Source organism: Meles meles, chromosome 15, assembly GCF_922984935.1.
Source record: "Meles meles chromosome 15, mMelMel3.1 paternal haplotype, whole genome shotgun sequence".
Lineage (NCBI taxonomy): Eukaryota > Metazoa > Chordata > Mammalia > Carnivora > Mustelidae > Meles > Meles meles.
Genome location: NC_060080.1, coordinates 22,288,243 through 22,307,384, shown reverse-complemented (window position 1 = coordinate 22,307,384; position 19,142 = coordinate 22,288,243). Strand labels below are relative to the sequence as shown.

General features: G+C 41.3%; 1 protein-coding gene across 1 annotated transcript in view; it reads right to left on the bottom strand.

The window, feature by feature from the left end:
• The window catches only part of BABAM2 (BRISC and BRCA1 A complex member 2), a 409,960-nt gene that overhangs the window by 178,172 nt on the left and 212,646 nt on the right, over positions 1-19,142 (bottom strand). The window contains exon 7 of the mRNA XM_045978616.1: positions 2,153-2,262. Within this exon, the coding sequence (XP_045834572.1) occupies positions 2,153-2,262 (110 nt within the window). The remainder of the gene's footprint in view (positions 1-2,152; positions 2,263-19,142) is intronic.

Below are 19,142 nucleotides of genomic sequence, written 5' to 3'. Positions count from 1 at the left end.
AGGCATTGCACACGGAGGTGATAGCTTTAGCAAAGGCACAGGGGCAAGAGCACACAGGTAAAGTAAGAAACGTTCAAGTGATGGAGTCTGGCTGAATAACAGGCTAGTGGAGGGAAGAGCATTAGAAACTGATCTGGAAAAGTAAGATGCGGAAAGTTCATAACATAAAAAAAGAGGGAAGATATGTAGGAAAGCTAGATTTTACAGGAAATAACTTTTCAAATATAACCTTCACTGATAATTTGTCACATCACATCTCAGATTTTTAGAGGGAGAAATATTTTATTAGCAAGTTTATTTGCAAACTAGGTGCAGTAACTCCCAAGTAAAATAACGTGGGTGCTGGGAAAATCATTTTTCCAAGTTGGCAAATTCCTGTCTGCAGCTTAACTAATATATTATTACCTACATCTTGCAATGGTTTCATTGAGATCCCCCTTTCCTCATCACCAACATACCTTCCTGATTTATCACGTATGTACAGAGAGACTGCTTAGAACTAGTATCTGCTCACCCATTTACCCATCCTTGCCTTTTCTGCCCCAGCTTGTACTAACCACTCGCTCCCTCACGCATTCTTCTCCTATGAACACCATCAATAATGACAACACGTACAGCTCCCACTTGCCATAGTGTCGGGCACTACAATTAATGCCTTAAGAACAGTGTTTAATAAAATCCTCAAAATATCACTATAAAATAGGTAATACTAGCCCTATTTTGAAGCAAGTTCAAAGATGTTAAATATTTTACCAACTGGTAAGTGGCAGAAGCCTGGGTTAGGCCCTCTTGGCAGGACCGAGAGACCTGGCCTATTTACCTCATGTTGCCTCCAACATTCTTTGGTGTCTTTGCCAATATGGGTTAGTATTTTCAATTAAAAATGAAAACATTCGGGGCACCTGGGTGGCTCAATGGGTTAAAGCCTCTGCCTTCAGCTCAGGTCATGATCCCAGGGTCCTGGGATCAAGCCCCACATTGGGCTCTCTGCTCAGCAGGGAGCCTGCTTCCTCCTCTCTCTCCCTGCCTGCCTCTCTGACTAGTTGCAATCTCTATCAAATAAATAAATAAAATTTGAAAAAAACAAAACAAAACATTCAGTGAATGCCTGCTACTGTAAAACCCATCCCAGGTGCTCTCAGAGGTATACAAATAAATAAGAGAATGCCTATAGATTACTGGCGCCCCTAGTCACCCATATGGGACAATGAACACCTATGTCTTCTTCCAGTGTGGAAGATGGTATGTCCATGATTCACGAAGTTGAACAACTAGGGCCAGAGGGAGTAAAAATGACTCAGGATATGAATGTTGGATGGTGACCACATCTCACAGACAGAAATCAGCCAACCCTGACTGAGATTTTGAATCACATATTTCAATCAGAATCTGTAAAAACTCTGTCTGCCGATGAACTATCTGTCTTGTCAGAAGCTCCCAACCAAATCTGCTTACAATCTATTTTCAATGAACCTCAGCTTCCTTTGAAGTAGAATAAGCTTCTGAAGCATTTCAGCCAACAATAAGCACATTGCGAGGCTGGCCCCCGTAAAATTCATCACCAACGAGTCAAGGTACTAGGTTAAAACACAAATGTGGCATCAAACTGCTTGTACCCCAGAGCCTGAAAGTCATGTGCACTATTTAGACACAAAAGAGAAATTCCAATGTGTCATCTTTTTAAGCTATCTGCTTTTTAATATCACCACTACTAACTTCAGAATAAGTTTTTGCTAATATTTTCAGGAGACTAGTTACATTTTTACAAATAACTATAATACTTACAGAAATCTAAGACATTGGCTAGGACATTGCTGAGCAGTCCTCTTTAGGCTATAACCATATGTACCCGGGGAACATTTGGAAGGAGTCGCAATTTCGGATTCCGCCTGCCTACTCATCTCTCTCTACAAAGGTACGGAATTCATATCACAAGTTGCACAACTAAGACTCATCCAAAGACTGCAGTGGCAAATACTAACTGCATTTACTCTGCAATCTAAACTCCTGGTACAACTCATTTTTAAGAAAACAAAAGTCAATGAGGAGAAATCACTCTAAGAGGTCAAGAGCAGCCAAAGAATTAGCAAGATATGTTTGGCTAACAAGGCGAAATACCAGGCCACATACAACTAATGACGTTGATACTCACTGTTCAATTCGGGGTGACAAGTATAGCTTGGGATACACCTGAGTGGCTTCGGTGTCCTCGAAACTGACAGAAAGGAGGGCCACGTCTTCTCCGGGGTCTTCATTTACGTCCTTCAGCAGGGAGTGGAAAACAAAATATCGTTAGTACCTGCTCTCCTACCATCTTTCCGGTGCTGAGCTCACAGCCCACTGGCACCGAGGCCAGAGCATGCCAGGCACCTGGGTTTGAAGTTAGCAGCTCTGCGTATCCTTTGCCACATGCCAATCGCTCCCTAGAGTGATGGCTGTCCAACTATCTGACCAGAGCCGACTACTGTGAGGAGAAGACTCCCACCTATCTTGTTTGTTCCGACATTCCAAGGGGGGAAAAGCGAATCTGGCAACAAACAAGAATTAGTCAAAAGCATAATTAACAAACTGCCGTAAACATGTTGCTAATGATATGTGTCATGTCTTAATTTTTATAATATATATAAATGACTTATGATTTTCTTTTTATGGAAGAAAAGGAATTATGAATACAATTTATATCATAGGACAACCACAGAATCTCAAAATACCCAATAATTTTACTATATATACCTTGACAGGATGTTACAAATTACTTAAATAGCAAAAATTCCCAAGAAACATATTGCTACGAACTGTGCCACCGTACAAGCAAATGGCAGGGGGTTACGTACACATCGACTTCGCAAAATCACTGCTCATGATTCACAGATGAACCACAAGACATACATATCTTAAAAGCCTGGTTATAAGAATACTATGAGACAAAAACACTGTTGATCCAAATACATACAAAAAACATCGAGAGGTTAATAACCCACAATAAACTGAACTGATAATGATAATGATAATCATTATCATTATCATTATCCGTCCTGTATACGTATATTATACGTCCTGTAATTTATAATTTAAAAGCAAGGATAGTGATAACCGAATGTCATAACCAACTTAAGCCAACACTGATGAAATGTCCTGAGTCAAAACTGGGATTTATAGGTTCATGATTACTGCCAAGCACTGAATGTTTGCCAGACTTCCGAATAAAATACTGAATTAGCATAAATTCTAGTAGCGTGATGGTTTTACTTTGTGAATACCAGATTTTAGTAACCCTTAATCATTTCACTTTTGGTTGGTAGTGGCTCTAAGTCGAATATGAATTTTTTGAAAACTTAACAGGACTGCACATCTTTCGCCCATAAGGACTGGTAAGAACTGGCCTCTATTTCTGGATTGGTTCACAGGTCCTCTGGAGGCCCCACCTGCCATCCTAGGAGGGTCCCAATCTAGACTTTAAGAACCACTGCCCATGAGCGCTGAGAACCTCAGAATACGCGATCCTCATTTCTGTCTGAAACTAACCTCACCCCTTCCTTTCCCGTATCGTGGGAAGCTGGCCATCACACTCATCCAGCTCAGCTCTGACGTCATCCTCACTCTGCCTTCTATTGTGCCTACAGGATGCACGTGTGGCAAGTACACAAAGGGGCAAGAACCAGAAGTCTTTTCCATCTTAAAAAATAAAAAGTTTAAAGAGGCGCCCGGGTGGCTCAGTCAGTTAAGCATCTGCCTTCGGCTCAGGTCATGATCCTGGGGTCGTGGGATCGAGTCCCGCATCAGGCTGTATGGGGAGCTCAGTGCTCAGTGACGGGTCTGCTTCTCCCTCTTCCTCTCCCTCTGCTGCTCCCCCTGCTCATGTGCACACACTCTCTCTCATAAATAAATAAAATCTTTAGAACATAAAAAATAAAATAAAAATTCTACAAAGGAAAGAAAAGAATCATGCTGGTCTCTATACCCCATTCTCTCTCATCTCTCTCCTCTCCTTCACAGACTGCTTGAAAAGTTATCTGCACTGCCCGTCTCCATTCCCTTCCTTCCCATTATCCCTTAGCACAGGAGAATGGCCTTCTGACCCCACCAGGCCATCGGGATTGCCCTCCCCCAGGCATCCGTAAAACACAGCAAAGCCCTCTCTGTGTTTATCTTAACTGATCTCTGAACAGTATTTGACATGGATAATCTCTTTCCTTTAGAGAAACTGGAAATACTCTCAGTCTCCTGCTTCTAGGAAGCTACACTCTCCTGATCTTCTGTCTCTGGAACCACATCCCCCCTCTCTTTTCAGCTTTGTGATTTTTTTATGCTTTTACTTCTCAATTATTTTTTGGTGTTACATGACAAAATTTAGGCTTGTTGTAACAAGTCAAGCCATACAGAAGTTTATAAGGAAAAGCTCTTCCGCCCCCACCCCCCTTTAAAGGTAACTAATATTAACTGTGTACGGAGCCTCAAACAGCTTTCTCTATGCTCATAAACACATACACTCACTTGCATATAAATAGCTCTTTAACCTTTTGTTTTGTTTTCCATAATGGAATTGTATTATACATATCACCCTACCGACTGCTTCCTAAATAGCCACATAATATTCCATGCCATGGATTTTTTTTTTTTTTTTTTTTACACCATTACCCTAGCAACAGACATTCAGGTTGTCTGCAGTTCTTAGCCATTTGATAGTGTTACATTAAATGTGCTCATAGAAAGGATATATGTATCCTTTCTTAGTGGGACTTATATTTTCGAATTGCGAGCTAACACGGAGCTTGTTGGATCTAAGGTTATGGACATTTTACATTTTAATAGCTTAAGATTATTTTTCTAAAAATTTTACAGCAATTGCATTCAGACTCCTGAATTTGCCTCAGGAGAGAGCACCTGCTTCCGCGCCGCCTGAATAACTTGATAAGGCTAGCTGCTGTCACTCTGCAGTTTAATGCTAGCGGTCTCACTGCTGGAAAACGGTGTCTCAGGTGAGATTCAGTGACTAAAGCTGAGCAAAGTTTTACTTGCTTACTGGTCATCTCTGCTGTCACCTCGCTGATAAAATCCTTCCCACTAAAGCCTCTTGGACTTTTCTTGCTCTTGTTATTTATTGGGCTTTATTAACCCTATCTATCACTTGTGTTATTAATATTTTCTCTCAGTCCAATTTTTGGCTTTTTACTTTGTTTGGGAATTCTTCTGACAACAAAGAAAATTTAGATTTCTACAGACTTAAATCTGGTCAATAACTCTGAGGTTATTTCTTTCCCTAGCACTTCCTCTAACATTTTATTTTTATATGTAGACTTGTAATACCTCTGGAATGTGTTTTTAGGTAGTATGATTTAGGAAGTACATAAGGACCTTAGTACAGTGCCTGGAACACAGAAACTGCTCCATGTTTGCTGAGTGAGTACAACAGTAAACAAATTAATGCTAATTTCTAACCTTTATTCTCCTTACCTAGTGCTTTTCAGGAACCTGCTTTATAAAAGTTGCTTCAGCAGTGGTACCTGGAAACTCAGTACTGACTCCTTGCTCCTGCCTCCCATAATATACCAAGGTCCCTAGAACTAGTGGTTTCAAAAGGAGAGTCAAGATTGGGAACCTGAGTTTATCTATCATTTCTTGGTCTTTGGCAGATGATAAAGTATTCAACCTTGAATGTTCCTTTCTGTAAAATGAGGATGGAAATGCTAAAAAATACTTAGATCTCAACAAATAGAAACTATGTAATTCTATAACACACCTCCAAGGTTGAAGCTGAGTTTGAAAATACTCACATTCGGAGAGACCAATTCATTTTATGATCTAAGTATAGAAGTGGTCTTCTTTAGAGTCAGACTGGTCACCTTAACGTAAGATAATAAAAAAAGAACTAACAATGATTTTCAGATACCTTCCCCCAAGTGACTGAATTTCCTTGTTAAAGGTCAAGGCTCTGACTACAAGTCACAAAACCTGGTTAAAAACAAAAACAACAATCAGAGAAAGACAATTATCATATGATCTCCCTGATATGAAGAATTAGAGAGGCAACGTGGGGGGCTTGGGGGTAGGGAAGGAAAAAATGAAACAAGATTGGATCGGGAGGGAGACAAACCATAAGAGACTCTTAATCTCACAAAACAAACTGAGGGTTGCTGGGAGGAGGTGGGTGGGGAGAGGGTGGTGGGGTCATGGACATTGGGGAGGGTATGTGCTACGGTGAGTGCTGTGAAGTGTGCAAACCTGGCAATTCACAGACCTGTACTCCTGGGGCTAATAATACATTATATGTTAATAAAAAATTAAAAATTAAAAAAAAACACCAAAGATACATATTCAGAAAAAAACAAAAACACTGCAAAAAACTAGAGGCCACTGAAAATCTTTTTAATTAGTAGCTTCACTCCATATACCTATGGATATTTTATTATAATTATCTCCCTTTCCTACTTTTAAACTTCTCATTTCACTGCTATTTTATTTTTTTATTTAAGCAAAGAAAAGAAATGCTCAGAGACAGTCCTCTAAACAAACGGAATGACCCTGGTTTATATAATCAACATTTATCATCTGGCATCCTGCAAAGAGTACATGAAACATTAGTCTGAATAGGAAAAGAGCTGTTTCCAGGAGTTCCTTTTATGAACTACTTTTAATATAATCTACTTGCTTTGGTGTGACACATGAGTTTCCCTTGAATTGGTATTTGATTCCTAATGGATACCTAAGTTTGACTTTGAGTGCTTAAATAAGCCCAAAGAGTTCCAAAAATACAAATCCACACAGTACTGTTTCCAGTTTCTGCAACTCTAACAGGCTCGTACATGTGTTCCTTCCCATCTGGGGAATTATAAAAGAAGCTCTTGTACTGGGGTTCTTAGAAGCTAACATTACAGATGATTATTGTAACCACTAATGGCAACATTTGGAAAGCAGGGGGAGGTTCTAGTGTAGTAGGGGACATTTAAAAATGCACAAGTATACATTTTCAAGGCTTTCTATCTGTACCATCTAAAAGTGCAGCAGGCTAAAATGGGGGGAAAGATGTCGAATCTGCTGAAACAAAAAAAGAGTACTGCCTCCTACCTTTACAAAGGCGTACCAGGCACTGACATACATATGGCAAGGCAAACATGGCCATGATATTTTGCTGAGATTCAACAACGATTTGGGCTCAGCACTTGGCTATAGAACAGCATGGGGTTCCTATAGCTTATAGTCAATATTCACTTATTCGTTATATATAGTGAATACAGCGGTGAGTTCCTTGCAGGCTGGGCGCTCTTCCTGTTTGTTTTTGTATACCCAATGTCTGAAAAGCACGTATATGGCAAACTGGTTGGGAGGAAAAAAAAAAAAAACTGAATTAATGCAGGAAAGATTGTAAGAATGAGTAAACGATGGAGTTAAATAGAAAGTACTTTCAGTTTGAAAGATTCTTAATACTTATCTCATTCTTCCTTAAATCTATGACTACTTAAGATTTTGTTAAAGAAAACTCAGGTCTGAACCACATATAAGCAAAAGATGCACCTACTAATAAGAGTTAACATTCTGGATAGGTCATAACGGCTTATTCGTGTAACTATTCTCAATTGGGGCTCTTCACAAATATCAAAAGGGTGCAGGAAAAAACAATGATTAGCCTTGGAAACAAAAGTAAACACAAGCACAATTTATCATTATGCTGTACCCCTTTGATATGCTAATTCCAAGTAAGGCTAGCAGCCATTAAACAAGCCCCTATATGTTGAATGTTGAATGTCAATAAAGGTACAAACTACCAATTAACTACTGCTGATAGACATGAGCTGAACAATAAATATTACAAACTACAGGTCACATAAGAAGGCTGTAAAAAAGCCACTGTATTCCTCAATTCAAAAGGCTTAAAACAAAGCTGTAATCATTACTAGCAAAACCAGTTCGTAGACAAAAGGACTATAAAGAAGCCACCATACAGTAGGTCAAATCAAATAAGAACCATTTTGAGTTACACTTAAATGGTATCAAATGAGACCCACTACTGATCACGAGTCTCAGAGTGACTAAAAACTAGGCTTCAGTAAGCACCTCATTATACAAAAGCTATCCCTTTTTGAAAAACTGTAAGCAAATTAAAAATTTTCAAAACAGATTCTTTATTTTTAAATACTAAGTGAGATTCGTACTTTAGAGACCCCAATGTTTTGATACTATGGATTCATCCTCAAATTACATAAATCTAGATTTTTCAAAGTCAAGTTTCTTCAAGTAGGAGAACAAGACTCTCGGAGTGCTACCATTCATTCATGCATTTAACAAAGTAAGTAAAACATACATAGCATGTTACAAATGTTATGGAGAAAAATCAAGGCAGGGAAAGGGGAAAAGGAGTAAGGAGGGAATGGAAGATTAAAGAGAGTGGTGACAGGTGGTTTAGGGATGCAACAATGGACTCTCATTAAGACAGGAGACTCAGGATAGAAACATCTCCTCGTGTTGTCTATCAACAGAAGCAGCCCAATCAAAATTGGGTTTGGATTCTATTGGCATTAAGACATAACAATGAATATGCCAGAAACGGAATTAAATTTAAGCAAAAGAAAGACTGAAGAACAAGGAAAATTATGTACGTAAGACCTTAGTCTCACTGCTAAGGGGTCTCTATCCAATAAAGACACTGGTCATTTTGGAAATCAGGTCACTTCCTTGTCACCAAAGTCCTGGGAAATGTACAAGTGCCAGGGAAAGCAATAGTCAGAAAGCAAAACAAATCCAAGGGTAAGGACACTGAGCCAAATAGAGGAGGGAGAGAAGTAAGTGGGTGCCGTGTCTGCCTCTTCTGCCTTTGGTGTGGCTCCTATCCCTGAGCCGCCTCCCTTCCACGCAGAAGAGGCTGGAGCACAGCGAGGGGGAAGGGGAGGGGTTCCAAAAGCCTTGTTACAGCCTATCTCCACCAAATACTGAGTTCTTGGCTGAAAACTCCTTTGATATTTTGATATCTCTGATGAAGGAAGCATTTAAGAGAGTTCATTCTGATTTGGTTTCTCCAAATGGAAATGGGAGTAAAAAGAATCTCCCAGCCTAATCTAGTCAAATGGGGCCATTCCCTATATACTTTATCAGATCTTGACTTAACACTTTGACACCAGCCATCTCCTTATCAAAAAGCTCTTTCTCTCCTTTTAATTGACATGGTTTTAATTTCTTTAACTCTCATTGTAAATTCACTTGCTCCATTAAGATTCCTTTCAACTGCAATGTAATCTGTGCCCACCCTTGGCAGTTCTCATCATGTTCTCCCTGAATTTCCCTCGCTGTTGAAGCAGTATGTAGTTTATATTCCAAATAGATTGTGAATTTCTTAAAGGCAGGGTAGAGATCTCCTACCTCCTATTATGCCTAATAATAAGAACTGATATTTATTGTTTACTCAGCAGTCATTTTGCTTCGTGCTTTGTATGCATTATCTCACATAATTATCGTAATAACCTTAAGACGTAGGTACTATTATTATATATTTGCAAATAAAGAAACTGAGGCTGAGAGACATTAAATGTTAAATATGAGTTCTGAAACCATGTATATTGGATTTGAACCTGGACTCTTACCCACAATGCTATGCCCCCTCGCATGCTGCTGGGCACAAAGAATGGACTCAGTATCAATGCCCAGAGAAAGGTATAAAAACCTTGAAAACCCATATGCAGAAAAGATACCAGAGATTTATTATATACTCACCTTGTTCTTCATTTAGTGTCTAAATCCTGTATGTTCCAAAAGACCATGAACAGCTTAAGGAAACATTATTCCCTTTGTACCCAAGTAGACAACCTGGCCTACACCAGGCACATAATGGGTATTCAAAACAAGTTAGGAAGTATATGCTTTATGTGTTTTAATGTTTACTTTTTATTTTTTATTATTTTGTAAAGATTTTATTTATTTATATGAGAGAGAGAGAGTGCACAAGCAGGGGAAGCGGCAGGCAGAGGGCCAAGGAGACTCCCTACCAAGTGGGGAGCCTGATGTAGGACTCAATCTCAGGACCCTGGGATCATGACCTGAGCCAAAGTCAGAGGCTTAGCCCACTGAACAACCCAGGTGCCCCTACTGCTTTTTTGGAAACTGTAGAATAAGAAATTAAAATCCTTAAGAGCATAAAGACTAAAAGCTATAAAGGTCCCTATGCCAAATAAATTGTATTCTTCTGATGTCTTTAAACAGACCCAGTTAAGAAGGAAGGATGGCTTCTCTAAGAACACAGCAGAGGCCTGTGGAGTTCTAAGCCATAATATCAACCTTCCTTCAATTACGTATGGTTAGGCACATTCTATGATTAACTAACTATACTCAGTGAAAATAGACAGAGCTGATTGTCAGGTCAGGAAAGGGAAGCTGCAATGTTCTTGAAATAGCCAGCTCTTCAAGGGTGAGTCCAGGACACTGGGATAGAGCTGTTGTCACCTACCCATGTTTTCTCAAAGGGACATCTTGAGTTCATTACTACTAGATGTCATGATGCACTATGGGGTTAGGGGTTTTGCCTAATTTATATCTTGCTTATTATTTTCATAAACAAAGACCATTTCATTGCTTTCGTTTATGCAGGAATCTGCTTGCGAAGCTGTACTTACCCTTAACATGTTGGTTATAGCTTCTGTTTATAAAGCTAAAGTGAAACACATGTTGTACAAATAAACTCTGGGAGAAAAAAATCCTGACTCTTTTCAAATAATAATGATCAAGACTTCATTGGTCAAATACTTGCCCCTCAGTTATCATAGCTAGCAGATGTAGCCTTGCCATCCACCAGCTTTCTCTGACGAGTCACAGCACGGTCACTCTAAAAAGCGTGTGAAATGGAGCCTTTTCTCCAGCAAAGGCCCAGGGGAGGGGAGGAGAGAATCTCTGTCGTACGGCCAAGGTCCTCACTAGAAGCAAAGGATGTCTCCTTGCCTCTACCTCTTCCTCCACTCGCCCACATTTTTAGAGAAAGAATGTGGAATATGGGGTTTCCTCTGTTGTCCTAACAATTGTGTTCTTAATGAGTCCAATAAGGAGCTGAGCTTATTTAAATAAACATCCATTTCTGCAACTCTTTTACAAATCATACAGAACCACATCTTCAGATATCCTCTGTGCTGTGATTTTGCAAACACCTCCTGATACAAACCTTGTGCTAGACTTTTAAACCAATAGCAAGTTGAGTTCACTCAAGCAAGTGTGGAACAAATACGAACACCACTGACCACATCCCTGTACGTCTCCATAACTTAAAGAAAAGGGAGATACTGCTGTTACATAAATAGTTTATATCCCTTTTGATAAGTGAAAGGAGCACAGACGTAAAGTGGTAATGGATAAAATGGACACCTGTGACAAGGCTTGCCTGGCACCTTCTCTTCTCCTGGGAAGCCCCTCTTTCCTCCGGACCCAACACTTAGTGCTCCTGATCAAGCTGCCTGTTCCTAGCCCCTCTAGTCCTTTCCTCAGGATCTGTGAACTTGAGAGCCAAGGGCAGGCCAGTCCCTGTGCAGAGGCAAAGGAAAGTGTCAGCAGTCCTATTCCCCATACATGGAAGGGGCGAGGGTCTGGTGGGGAGAGAAGAAAACCAACATGTGGAGAGAAGTGGGGACGAATGAGAAGAGAGTCTTGGCACAGGATTCACACCCCCTTGGTTCCCAGGCTCTTGGTCCAGCTGTGTCCTGCTCCTGCTGTGGTTTGGCTCCTCAACCTTCTCCCAGCTTTGGGAAGCTCATAAATCGCCCTATCTCCTTAAGCCAGTTTGAAGTGGTTTTCCTTTACTTATAACTAACATTTTCTCTTGTAAATGATTAAACTAATATAGATGGTCACCATGGCAAATCTACAGAATTAAGTGCTAAAATGAGACTTTCACCCTTGGGTTAGCGGCATCCCCATTACATACTACGGAATGCCGGGCCCCAGCAGGAACCCAAGAAGGACTGAGGACAAGGTGAAGCAGCATGCCCGGCAAGCGCCAGAAGCAAGCTCTGCTGGAACAATCTGCAGGCAGCACCAGGCTCCGCTACAGCCAGGCTACTTCTCTGGGCATCCTGCTTCTCATCCTGATGGACATCAGTCCATCCCGGGTCATGGGTGAAACACTCTGCACTCTGCTCTAAACCCTCTAGACCTTGCCACTGAACAGAAAGGCATCAGCGGTGCCAATCCTAAAGGCAGAAAATCCACAGCAGCGTGCCATTTGAACACATGAAGTGTTGTGCAAGTTTGCCAGGCAACTTAAAAATTGCACAAAAATGGTGAGTTTTTACTGACAGAAATAAAAATTCTTTGCAGTGAGTTTACATGTTTTCATTTTTTCCCTACAGTGGGCTAAGTGTAGACCTTACGGAAAGCAACAGGTGTCCACAGCTTTGGTAAATGTATGGGAAAGCGCCAAGCACAGAAGCACGCATGAAGAAGGTGCTCAGTAAATGTCACTTTCACTCTTCTTCCTCCTTCCAGACTCTTGGCCTGACAGCATTTCCATGACCATGCTAGTCTTCCTACTACTAAAGCCGCCCCTTCCTCTCCAAGTTGCTTTGAGTTACAGGGTTTAGAGAATCTTCCCAGGTGGTTCTGCGAGTGAAGACAGAAGGAAAAGGCACCCTACAAGTGCGTAACACCTTGCACCCACCCACCTGGCAAGTCACTTGGCTCAAACTGCCCGGTGCCCATGGCAACTAGGCAGTTACTTCCAAGTTCTTTCAGCCACCTGGCACCACACCCTCATTAACTGAAGACAATTGCAAACCACAGGTGTTAAAACAGAGAGCGGAGCCTACCAGCAACTCTCTCCTTGAAGGAACCACAGTTTTGATTTGTATACTGGTGTTATCTACAGAACCTAAAGGGCAGAGAGGAGCTCTGAAAAACACTTGGAAAAAGCTTGGCCTCTGGAACTGGCTGGAAGAAAGGCTCGGTGCAGAAGATGAACTTGGAGAAGCAGAGAAAATACTGCACCTTTCTCCGGACCTCCGAATCCACTGGCATGTACAAGGGCCTGCATTCAAGCCCCTCCAAGCTGTCTTCCGCCACCTCGTTGACACACACTGACTGTGGCATGTGCCCACACTCCATGCCCTCTCTACTCTGCCTCTCAATCCTGAATGCCTTTCTCTATCCCCCCAGTCTCCCAACTTTACGTATTCCTTCCAGTCCCATTTGGGCGCCATGTCCTGCCATGAGACTTCTTGACTCCACTCTCTGATGCAGCAGTTTCTCCTCTGAAATCCTACCCGTCTTTAGCCACACCCTTTATATGGTAACATTTGATGGTTTCTTTTGTATTTTAAATTTGTATTTTGTATTTACTTAGCTATGTGCTCTTATTATCTGATCGAGTTCTTTTAAGAGCAACTCCCAGTACCTAGCGTGGTGCCTACCACAAAAATAGGCACCCGATAAACATTTACGAACAAATGTATGAATATATGTATGAAAGAAAACTACCTGTGCTTGCCAGTGAGCTACTGATCCAAACGTGGGTTACCCCAAGTAGATTTCCCTAGTAGAAAAAGCCTATGTAGATTATTAACTTGACTTTCCAATATTAATCAATGGGAGTACATTTGGGCAGAATGAGCCACTGACCCCTGGTTCAGATCACCCCAGGAATAAGAGGAAAATTCAAGTTCAAACACTTAACAGAGAGATCAAACCCTGCAGAACAGAAAAGCAAGAAAAATCTCTTTGGCATTTCCTAATAAACTTCCAACAATACACCATGTGCTGTCATTAAGCCAATACTCATTTATGACGTACCTAGCGGGTACAGACACTTCGAAAAACACAGTAAGGAGAACAAAAAGAATTGCAAGAAAATTGCAAGAATTAGTTCTCCAACTCAAAGGGGCAGATAGATGTTAACACATGAAGGTAAGAGAAGTTTTTTCCTTCTCCTTCTATAAGAGATCCTGTAAGGGAGTGTGTGATTAATCATCAAAAGTCCTGCAAGGAAGGCTGAAAACCTCATCAGTTGTTTCTGTGCATTGAGAATGAATCCATCAGACTCTTTCCTGGCATGAGCCTGTTACATGAGAGGAGATACAGAAAGCAGGAAAGTAATGGGTAAACCAAGAGAAAAAATGCACAACTTATCAAAGCGGTAAAAGGCAGGGAAAGAGGTTTTGGCTTTCCCAGCCGTTACCCAGGGAAGACAGTCGGACCTCGTCCATTTCTCCGACTACCTAGTTCAAAATGCACAGAGATGGAGGCCAGTACCAGGCTGGCCATGCAGGTGCAGCTTCACAGGTGTGAGCCGCAGCACCTGAAGCCTGGATGAGTGGAACCTTGTTACTCAGACCAAGAGCATCAGTTTCACCCGGGGATACTAAACTTCCTAGGTGACTTCTTTATTTTTTATTTAAATAAAAACTTTATTTTTTACATTTAAATTCAATTTATTAACATACAGTGTATTATTAGTGTCCGAGGTAAAGGTCTGTGATTCAACAGTTGTATGGAACACCCAGTGCTCATTACATCACATGCCCTCCTTAATGTCCATTCCCCAGTTACCCCAGCGCACCACCTCCCTCCCCTCCGGCAACCCTCAGTTTGTTCCTGGTGATTAAGAGTCTCTTACAATTTGTCTCCCTCTCTGATTTTGTCTTGTTTTATTTTTCCCTCCCTTCCCCTAGGATCCTAGGTGATTTCTGTGATGTTCAAGTCTGAGAAGCACTGGCTTAGAGAGCTGGCACATGAGGGAAAGAAAATGGGTCAGAAGGGGAAGACAGAACTAAAAAGCAATGGAGAGAGAGCCATCCTGTGACTCAATAGGAGGAGAACACAAACTATGACGTTTCCACTGGGCGAGGAGAGTAGAAGGTCTCTTAGAGAAATAAAAGTATCGAAGACATCTTCCAAAAACTTGGGGTTAAATGGAGGAGAGCATGGTGATGGGAGCTGAAAAGTACAAACATCCTTCTAACTGGCCATGTCCACATCTGTGGGGGAGCAGAGGACATGAGGACAGAGCTGACACAGCTGGGACTGGCCCCTGGCGTCCGTGATGATGGGGAAATGTGCCATAGGTATAATGACACGAGTGAGGGGTAAACAAAATCACAGAACGTTAAAGGTAAAAAGCCCCTTCTCTAAGCCTTCTCCCATCCAGTGGTTATTACTCTGTGTTCTAGAGAGCGAGGGGTCATGTGCAACTTGATGTCTTAAGTTTATGTCTTAAGAGCGACTACTAATTCTATCTGTTTTTGCGTACTGGACCCTCGGAGAAAGACTGTGTTTGTAAAACCATTGCCAGTATATTAAAAATAAAGTTCGTAACCATCGATTTCAACATCCATACTTCACAGATCTACAGATGGAGAAACTGAGATAAGGGAAGTGATTCGTCTCAAGTGCAGAGCTAATTAGTCACAGGGCTGAAACTAAAGCCCATGACTGCCGATTTCAGGCCTCAATGCTTTTTCTCCACTCCATCATTCTGCTGGATCCAAATTTGCTTTGAAAACTCTTTGTCACTTACTAAATGAGCCTGTTTGAATTGAAAAGGAACTCCAAGATCCCAAAGAGGAGGGAATTATGAAGAGTGGAAAGATTCATATGGGGAAGAATATGTTATATTAAAAGTTCCCAAAATGTAAAACTGTAAATGTTGGATTTAGCATAACTATTGAGTAGGTGGCTTTGTAAGAACTTTACTAATTATAGAAGTGCTGATGACCAGATTTAGAAGAACTATAAACTGAGTTAGACTTTATCATCGACTTGAGGAGTTAGCGAGGAATATTTCTTTAATTTCCGAACTAATAACAGGTTTACGATAGACCAATTAACGAACGTTTACCGTTTTGTGCTTATGAACAGATATTGTGACATTTCACGATGCATAAATGATGGTGACAGTACCGAAGCATTCCAGCAAGTTGCAATTCTCCAGGGAAGCTATTAACAGCTTAACATTTCTAGTTCGCATTGGAATGTGGATTCAACTTACTGAAAAAAAGTTTTTACTAAATAAGCATGAAAGAAGGCAATTAAAATAGCGGACTAGTTAGGGTTACTCGCTTCTTGGGTTTCTTGGGGTCTTTAACTAACTGAATTAAATGTTGGTAATGTACAAGAAAACGTGTGCAACCAACCAAAACAGGTTTCATGAACTATGTTACAAAACAACACAAGAGCAAAAAAACTTCCCAGTTCCTCAACAAACCAAAGCGGGCCTTTCCCCCAAATAAGCCAGGGCTGGACCTGCTGCTGCCTGTGCAGTGTGGACAATGTATGTTGCAGATTTTCAAAAAATTTCTTCTGTCTTCAGTTACTTCCATTCCCCTGCTATACTGAGTATATCTTTGGGACAGACCTTGGAATTCATTCATTCTGCAAACACATATTATTGCCCCACTGGGGGTTAGGTGCCACCTAGAAGGCACCAGGGAACACATGTCCTCTAAACTTTGACAGTCAAGTGGAAAAATAAGGAAGTAAACTGACCATTACGTTAAAACGGTTACAATAAAGGTGTGTTCTAAGAGAGGAGAGCACCTCTGGCAGAAAGACAGATGGGTCCTAAAGAGAAAGCAGAACTGGTTGTTACGTTAAGACTTTTCAAGCAGGAGGTGTTTTTGTTGAAAGGAATCCAAGTGATCGAAAGGAGAAAAAAGTAAGAGCATGTGGCACATTCAGGGCATTGTTCAGGGAGGCTGAAAGAGTGGAAATGTGGAGGAGAGGTCAAAGATGAAGCTGGACAGGTCCGGAGGCCCGATCATCAACAACCCTGTTGTGTGGAAGGCAAATGGCTTGTTTTATTATTTAAGAGGAATGTGAGAAGGGATTAAAAACAGGGTAATGACACAATCAGGTGGTTTTAGAAAGATATTCTAATGGCCTGGGAAGGATGGACTGAAGGGGGCAAGGCTGAATGGAGGGTAGGGGGAGAGAGGTCTACAGTGGTCCAGAAGAGAGTAAGGAGGACATTCCCAGGGAAGGGCAACTCGGTGCCAGTGTCAGAGCCCAGGCAGAATGAGGAGTGTGCCCACATGGGGGCGGGGCAGCAGCAACAACAGGAGGCTGGTGACGTACAGGCGGATGGATGTAATCTATACGGTACATTACAACATATGTAACATATATTAAGGGTTATTAAAAATAATGGGCACTGGATCTATCCCATTCAGAGAAGTCATGAGTATGTAGAAAGAGAAAACTAATATAATAAACCCAGTGTACTCAATCAGAATTGGAGGTACCAGTATGAACATGGTTGCTCATTAGACAGAAAGAGAAAGAACGCTGAACGTCAAAATAAATGATAGTAACTGACTACAATGCATTCAATAAAATGGGAAATCATGAGTCCATACTGCTGTAAATCCATAAATTGAAAGTCTGATAAAAATGGGATATTTATGTAATTTCAAAGGACCACCCCACAAAATATGTACCAATACAAAGGGGTGGGGAAGGAAAGTCAGAGCGAACCTTACAGACCCCACCTGAAACAAGCAGTCCACGTAAGGACATCACCAGTCGTGAGTCAGAGTGTGCACCACCTGAGAGGGGGCCATGAGGCAGAGACAGAATCACTCCTGTGACATTCCCGCCACAGACACAGAGTCAAAATCCAGTCATCATGAAGGGGCATCTGGGTGGCTCAGTAGGCTAAGCATCTGACTCTTGATTTCAGCTCAGGTCATGACCTCAGGGTTGTGAGATGGAGCCCTGCATTAGGCTCTGAGCTAAGCGGGGTGTCTGCTGGAGATGTTTTTCCCTCTGTCCCTGCCCCCCACAACCCCCCCGCCCAAAGCACGCACTCTCTCTCCCTCTCTAATAAATAAATATTTTTTAAAAAATCTAATCACTGGGGCGCCTGGGTGGCTCAGTGGTTTAGGCCTCTGCCTTCGGCTCAGGTCATGATCTCAGGGTCCTGGGATCGAGCCCCGCATCGGGTTCTCTGCTCAGTAGGGAGCCTGTTTCTCCCTCTTTCTCTGCCTGCCTCTCTGCCTACTTGTGACCTCTCTGTCAAATAAATAAATAAAATATTTAAAAAAAAAAAATCTAATCACGATGGAACACCAGCCAAACCCGAATCGGGGGTCATTTTCTGAAGTAACTGGCCTATAATCTTCAAAAATGTTGTAAATGTCAAGGAAAAACTGAGGAACTATCAGAGACTGAAGAGACGCAGTGACTGAATGTAACGCGTGATTCCAAATGGAATTCTTTTGCTATCGGGAAACCACTACAACAACTGGAGAAATGTCAGTGGGGTTTCAGAATGGGATGGTAGTTCTAGAGAAATGTTATCTTCCTGATATTTAGGGCTGTATTAAAATCATGTCAAAGAACGTCCTCATTTATGGGAGATACAAGCTAAGTATTTGGAGGTGAAGGGCATCACGTCAATAGCTCACTCTGAAATGGTTAAAGAAAAAAGTGCTTTGTACCATTCTTGTATTTCCATTATGAATTTGATACTGTTTCAAATTTTTAAAAAAAAGAAGAAAACAATTGGCAGATGATAACATCCGACCTGACTATATAAAGATCTTGTTCTCTTAGGAATAAAAGGAAAGAGAGAAGCTGGAATCTTAAATCAGGAACCCATTAAATAATACTTAAAAGTTTAATGGTACATAGTTATCCTTAATTGTAAAATAAGATGTGCATAATTCTCAAATCATAACAAAAATTACTATTTCCCCCAACACTGCTATTTTTTTTTTAAGAGTTTATTTATTTGACAGAGAGAGATCACAAGTAGGCAGAGAGGCAGGCAGAGTGAGAGGGGGAAGCAGGCTCCCTGCTGAGCAGAAAGCCCAATGTGGGGCTCGATCCCAGGACCCTGGGATCATGACCCGAGCCAAAAGCAGAGGCTTTAACCCACTGAGCCACCCAGGCACCCCCCAACACTGCTCTTTTAACCAAGTTTAGGAATCTTGCTAGGTTTGTCTATGGCAAACCTGGACTGGCTGGCCTCCACCTGACACTGGCGCCGAGATTTGATGCCTGAGATAGTCAAACCTAGGTTAGCAGTGCTCCTTAACAGAAAATGGCTTAATAAGGCTTATCTGTGTCTGAGTGCTATACACACACACACACACACACATATATATCATATATATATGATATACATATACATATATGATATACATACATGATATGATATACATATATAGATATGTATATCATGC